At 59.9% G+C, this 6,533-nt stretch overlaps 1 protein-coding gene across 1 annotated transcript in view; it reads left to right on the forward strand.

Annotated features, from left to right (window-relative positions):
* EIF2B4 (eukaryotic translation initiation factor 2B, subunit 4 delta, 67kDa) overlaps positions 1 to 5,451 on the forward strand; it is an 8,152-nt gene extending 2,701 nt beyond the window's left edge. The window contains exons 2-11 of the mRNA XM_010001768.1: positions 454 to 663; positions 843 to 925; positions 1,051 to 1,142; positions 1,548 to 1,662; positions 1,973 to 2,049; positions 2,257 to 2,359; positions 3,258 to 3,385; positions 4,604 to 4,784; positions 4,862 to 5,042; positions 5,224 to 5,451. Of these exons, the coding sequence (XP_010000070.1) occupies positions 454 to 663; positions 843 to 925; positions 1,051 to 1,142; positions 1,548 to 1,662; positions 1,973 to 2,049; positions 2,257 to 2,359; positions 3,258 to 3,385; positions 4,604 to 4,784; positions 4,862 to 5,042; positions 5,224 to 5,426 (1,373 nt within the window). The 3' untranslated portion in view covers positions 5,427 to 5,451. The remainder of the gene's footprint in view (positions 1 to 453; positions 664 to 842; positions 926 to 1,050; positions 1,143 to 1,547; positions 1,663 to 1,972; positions 2,050 to 2,256; positions 2,360 to 3,257; positions 3,386 to 4,603; positions 4,785 to 4,861; positions 5,043 to 5,223) is intronic.
* Positions 5,452 to 6,533: the final 1,082 nt, after the last annotated feature.

Below are 6,533 nucleotides of genomic sequence, written 5' to 3' on the forward strand. Positions count from 1 at the left end.
CCTCGGGGTGAGGATCTGCATCCCCCCAGGCAGCCTGCCAGCCGGGGGAGCCCACGGCAGATGTCCCCAGCGCCCCAGACAGCGGTGGGAATGCCCCCGGGAGTATTCCTGGCTGGAACAGCCCTGAGCTAGGAGCATCATCTGGGTGGGGAGGCCACAGTGGTGCCATTGGGGTGTCTGACCTCTCCATACCCAAGTGCCTGTGTCTTGTGGGACCTGAGATCTAGAGAGGCCAGTTGCCTCCCAAAACCGAGTTTAGGGCTGGCCTGGTGATCCCCCATATCAGCTGCATGAGGGTGGGACAGTGCTGGAGAATGTGGGGCTTAGTCCCAGCCACCCCCCCAGAGGCAGGCCCTGCACAGAGGAGGGGTCTCCCTGCCACTGGTGCCCCACACCGTGGGGTACGTGTGGTGGGGGAGGCTGGGCAGAGACCTCCTCCTTCCTTTCCTGCAGTTGCTGCTCACCCCACATCCCCCCCCACCGTGGCTGATGGCCCCAATGACGGCGAGAAGCCTGCAGGGGGCAAGAGCAAAGCTGAGCTACGAGCAGAGCGCCGGGCCAAGCAGGAGGCTGAGCGGGCCCAGAAGCAGGCCAAGAAAGCAGAGCTGGGCCAGGGGGCCACCACAGCCAAGCCCAGACTGGCCCCCACCGAGCCCCAGTCTGGTACGGGCATGGTCACTGCAGGGTGGGGAGGGGGCTGCGGCAGCTGTCTGCCTGTCCCATCCTTGTGCAGTTCCCTGAGCCCTGCCCCGTGTTTCCCGAGTTCCAGCACAGTGTGGCTGGGCTGGGGGCTGCACCAGGGCAGTGCCCCCTCACACCACCCACGCCACTTGTCCCCGCAGTGGTGAAGCGGCTGCCAGAACACGTGCAGGTGGATGACCCTGCTGCCCAGAGGAAACTGGCCAAGAAGCTGGAGAGGCAGCAGGTGGGAGGAGGGCTTGGTGAGGGGCTGCGGTGTGCGCGGTGGGGTGGGACTGGCGTGCCCTGACGAGAGGGGGCAGGACTGTGTGGCAGCGTGGGTAAGCCATCTTGAATACCATTTGGCTACAGGTACCTCTGAGGCAGGACTATGGCACCAAGGTCAACCTGTTCTCCCACTTGCACCAGTACAGCCGCAAGAAGCCGCTGACGCAGCAGATGAGGTACGTGGCCTCCCCAGCCCAGGCTGCTGGCCATCATTTGGCTCAGTTTTGACTGGCCTGGCTGAAAAATGGCTGTAGTGAAGGGAAGGGGTATCCTGGGGCTTGGTGGGATGGAGGAGTACCCCTCTGGAAAATACTTCAAAGCCCTTTGAAGAAGCTCTGAACTGCAGCAGCAGCAGGGGCAGATATCCAGCCTGTGAGGTGGGGAGAGCTGCTCTGGGGCCATACAGGGCCACGGGAGAAGGGCTGTGGGATTACCCTGGCTCCTTGCGTCACAGAGCAGGTGGGGCTGGGCTGAGGGCCCCCATTTTGGGCCTCCCTGGGTGGTTTGGAGGCCTGGGCATGGGCTAGTTGTTCCTGGGCCGTGGAGGGCAGCGCTGACAGCTGCCATGTGTGTCCCTGCAGCATCCCCTCCACCGTCATTCACCCGGCTGTGGTGCGTCTCGGCCTCCAGTACTCCCAGGGCATCATCAATGGCTCCAACGCCCGCTGCATCGCCCTGCTGGAAGTCTTCAAACAGGTACCTGAACAGCTGCCTGTGCCCACTGAGCAGCAGGGGCCTCGCTCCATGCCCGGGTGTCCCTTCCCTGACTACTGAGGCTGTGTCTGTGCTCGGTCTTCTTTCACCTCTTCCTTCTGAGCGGGGATGGGTCCTGCTGGGATCCTGTTCTGGTGCTGCTGCTGATACTACAGTTTTGGGTCCATGAAGCACTGCTGTGCCTCCCCTGTGAAAGCTGTGCAGTACTCGCTCATGCCTGATCTGCAGCCTCCTGGGTGAGGGAGGCCACGTGCTGTGCCCTGAACTCACGCTCTCTCCCTTCTTCTCTCAGCTGATCCGGGATTATTCAACTCCCCCAAACGAGGAGCTGTCGCGGGACTTGGTGGCCAAACTGAAGCCACACATCAGGTGAGGGTTCCCGGTGCCAGAGCAGAGGGACTGAAGCTCCACAGAACATGGTCCACTGGTCTCCTCTCTGGGCTGGTGTCCACCCAAACCTGGGCTGACCTCCCTGGTGGGAAGTGCCTCCCTGTCGATCACCCCCAGCTGCACCCTCCTTCTGCCTGTCCCTGCCCTGCAGGCTGCTCTGGAGCCAAGCTCATGTCCTCTCTGCAGCTTCCTGAACCAGTGCCGGCCCCTCTCAGCCAGCATGGGCAATGCCATTAAGTTCCTCAAGAAGGAGATTTCATGCCTGCCCGATACCCTGCGAGAGGAGGAGGTGAGTGGCCTCAGGCAAGCTGCAGGCACCAGGGTGGAGGGACAGCTGTGGCGCAGGTCAAGCAGGGAGAAGTGGTGGGATGCAGGCTGAGAGCAGTGCTGCAGAGAAGCTGAGGGACTTGGCTATCAGTGTCTCCAGCCACAGCTGGAGCAGAGACTGCAGCCAGACCTGTGCCCCTCTGCTTGCCCCCAGGGGTCAGGGTGCACCACGGCAGATGTTGGGCTGTTCATGTTGCTAAGTTGGTGGGACTGGAGGGATGCTGAGACCAGAGAACCTGGCCTCGGTGAAGGCAGCACTGCATCACAGGCCTGGGCAGCAGCCAGTGTTGCACCTGCATTGCGAGACAACTCTTGGGTGGCTGCAGGAGTGGCAGCAGCTGGACACCATGGGCTGCCCTTGCCCACCAGGACTGCCTGTGAGCATTGCCTGACAGCAGCAGTAAAGTAATGGATGAAGAAGATGTTTTTTCAGTTCTCAGTGGAGAACCGGCTGTGGAGCAGGGGGCAAGGTGGTGGTACATGGCAGGAGCTGGCTTTGAGGACCCCCGAGGCAGCTCAGCTGGTGGGCTCAGAGGAGTCAGACTGGAGAAACTGAGCAGTAAAATCCACGGGATGAGCAGATAACTGACCCAGGAGGTGTGGGGCAGAGCTAGAGAGGGCCTGATGGCAGCTCCAATGTGTGGTGTGCGTTGTGGTCTGCTGGGAGGCTGCTGTGCCAGGACTAGAGTGGCCTTGGTGTCCTGCAGAGCCCCTGTCCCAGGGAAAGGTGCTTTTCAGCAGCCAGGCCAACTGGGAGCAGGCAGGGCTCTCTGCTTGCAGGCAGAGACAAGTCTAAGGGACAGCGGAGTGTCTGTGGGGCAGCCAGGCCACACTGCACCTCATGGCTCTGTCTTCCCCAGGCAAAGCAGAAGCTGCAGGACACCATCGACAAATACCTGCGGGAGAAGATTCTTTTGGCAGCTGAAGCCATTTCAAAGTCTGCCTTTGAGAAGATAAATGACAATGATGTGATCCTGGTGTATGGATGGTAAGAGGCAGCAGGTGGGAAAAGGGAGCAGAGCAGTCAAGTGAACGTGAAAGCTCTTTCAAAAGCAGCTTTCCAGGGGTGGGAAAGTCAGCGTTGCCCAAGGAGGAGGGAGGGGCTGTGGCTCTGGGTGCAGCAACTAGAAATAAAACAAGCAGGGAGAGGGCAGCCAGAACTTGGCTGTGGTGGGCAGCTGGTAAATACAGGCAGCAGGGAGAGGTTTATAGCCAGCAGGGCTGGACAGGACAATGGAAGAATTAGGTTGTTGGGACAGAGCAGAGTGGAGCCCTGCGATTGACACTAGCTGAACTTGGGATTCTTTTAGTGCTTGTTAGGACTCCTGTCCCATCTTGGGATGCTGATGAACCCACATGACAAGGTGGTGACAGATTACTGTCCTGGCAGCTGCTGAGAGGAATGCTCAGCCCTGTCTGTGGGGCACAGTGGTGCAAGAAGGCTTGGTTGCCCAGCTGTGTCCCTGCAGGGCACCTCTCCTGGTGATGGTGTTCCTGGTTCCCTGCACGCCGGGACAGGATAGATGCTGGAGGCACTGGAGCCCTTGCACCCATTAGAGGAGCAAACAGGAGGGTCTGATCAAGTAGCCTTATAGCAGCCTAGGCTGGTTGAGGCTTCCATACAGGGCACTTACAGACTTCCATGGCTTTTCACTGGCATTTTAAACAAACCACAGTGAAGTCCAGTGCCAGGAAGCAGAAATACAGAAGCTCGTTTTTCCTTTGAAGGTCTGTGTCCCAGGAAGTAAAAGTGGGAAAAGGAGCCAGAGTCTGTTGTAGAAAAATAGAGCCCAGATGTGATGTGCCTCTGGAGTGGAGGAAGGGGCAGGAGCAGGAGGCCAGTGTGGGCTTGGAGTGTTACAAAAGGGAAACTGGGAGAGGGTTTGGAGAGGCAGCCCGTTGCTGTGGTCTGTACAGGTCATCAGAGTGTTGCTGGGAGCCCAGCTCCCACCCTGGGTAAGGGAGAGGTTGCTCTGCTAGGGCTGGTGTGCCTGAGGACCTGCTGTGGCATCGAGGCCTGGCAGTGCCAGCCCCTGCCATTGGGCTGTCCCAAGGGTCAGGGCTGTCCCTTGCAAACGCTCAGGGAAGCTGCCCAGCCGCTCCGCAGGTGTCCGCACCAGAGCCCTGAGGGACGTCCCCTGGCGCTGGGCTGCCCTCCTGGGCGATGCTGGCGGTACTGGGCAGCCTCCTCACCTGTGTCCCCCAGCTCTTCCCTGGTGAACCGCACGCTCTGCGACGCCCACTCGGAGCACGGCCGAGCCTTCCGTGTGATCGTGGTGGACAGTCGGCCGCGGCTGGAGGGCCGGGAGACGCTGCGCCGGCTGGTGCGCCACGGCATCCGCTGCACCTACGTCATGATCAACGCCATCTCCTACGTGCTGCCGGAGGTGGGCAGCAGTGGGGGGCAGGGGGGAGGCTGCAGCGTGATGAAAGGTGCCAACGGATCCCTGTGCTTCCCCGCCAGGTGTCCAAAGTGCTGCTGGGAGCCCACGCGCTCCTGGCCAACGGCTCCGTCATGTCCCGGGTGGGGACATCCCAGATAGCGCTGGTCTCCAAGGCCTACAACGTGCCCGTCCTGGTGTGCTGCGAGACCTACAAGTTCTGCGAGCGAGTGCAGACAGACTCTTTTGTCTCCAACGAGCTGGGTAAGGCTTCTGTCCCCTTCCTCTTCTCACTGCTGGCCAGGATGTGCTTCTCTGTCCTGCCATTGCCCTTCCCAGGCAAAGGGCCACCACTCAGAGGAAGTGTGGCCTGGCATGCTGCATGCTCACAGGGCAGGATGGAGACAGACTGTCCCTCACTCTGATACTGGTCCTCTCTCCACAGATGATCCTGATGACCTGATCGTGCTCCGGAAGGGCCAGGCCCAGCTGGGTGGCTGGGCAGAGAACAAGTCCTTGCGCCTCCTCAACCTGGTCTATGATGTGACGCCACCTGACCTGGTGGATCTGGTCATCACGGACTTGGGCATGATCCCCTGCACCTCAGTGCCTGTCGTCCTGCGTGTCAAGAATGTGGATCAGCAGTAGAGCAGCTGCACAGACACTAATAAACCAGGCCCCACAATAAACCTTTGTCTGCCTTCTGTGGGGTGGCAGGATCCCTGGTGTCATCACAGCCTCAACTCTGCACTTTCCTTCAGCACACTGGCACTTTTCCCTAGCTCTGCCCAGTTCCTCACCTCCTCCTCTGGGCTGCAGCTGGGAAAGACCTTCCCTGTTCCCTGGAACCCTCCTCTGCGACCTGGGGAAAACTGTAAAATCATACAAGGGTAGAATGGTTAGGGTTCAAAAGGACCTTTAAAGGTCACCTAGTCCCACCACACTGCAATGAGCAGGGACATCTTCAACTAGAGCAGGTTGCACACAGTTCTGTCCAAGCTGACCTGTAATGTTTCCAGGGATGGGTGGGGCATCTCCCTCCTCTCTGGGCAACCTGGGCCGGTATCTCCCCACCCTCAGCGTAAAAAGAATTCTGAATTCTCTGTAGTCTGAATCTCCCCTCTTCCAGTTGAAAACCATCACCCTTTGTCCTAGCACTGCAGGTCCTGCTACAAAGTCTGTCCCCATCTTCCTTACAGGCCCCTGCAGGTACTGGAGAGTGCAATAAGGTCTCCCCAGAGCCTTCTCCACGCTCAACAACCCTAACTCTCAGAGCACAGCTGCTGCAGCCCTCGGATCACTGCTGTGACACTGGTGACACTACGGTGACAGCCAGTTGAGCTGGTCTCAGGGTGCTGGGGCTGATGCCAGCAGGAGCTGCTGCTCTGAGAGGGGCATGGGCCAGGCTCCAGTTCAAGCTGGGGGCTCCGGCACAGGGAAGGAAGGGGGTGTCCTCCCATGTCGTGCAGCATTCACATCAGTTCCTGATGTGGTGTAACTGGTGCTTATGCCAGCTCCTGGCAGCGATTGCTGAGGTCTGTCTGTGCCCCTCCCTGGAGCTTGTGAGTGCCCTGTGTTATCCCAGCTCCAGGGGGGAGCAAGGAAGAGATACCAGGGTACCAGGGTTCCCAGTTACTATTCCCAGAAAGGGGTGCTCCACACGTCCTTTCAGCTGTCCTTGCTGCTGCGGTGGGCAAGGGGGGAGCCCCGCGGCCCTGGCCTGGAGCCGGTGAGGGCGGCCCGGCTGTAAACGGG

This window comes from Chaetura pelagica, unplaced genomic scaffold (genome assembly GCF_000747805.2).
Source record: "Chaetura pelagica isolate M959 unplaced genomic scaffold, ChaPel_1.0 scaffold307, whole genome shotgun sequence".
Classification (NCBI taxonomy): domain Eukaryota; kingdom Metazoa; phylum Chordata; class Aves; order Apodiformes; family Apodidae; genus Chaetura; species Chaetura pelagica.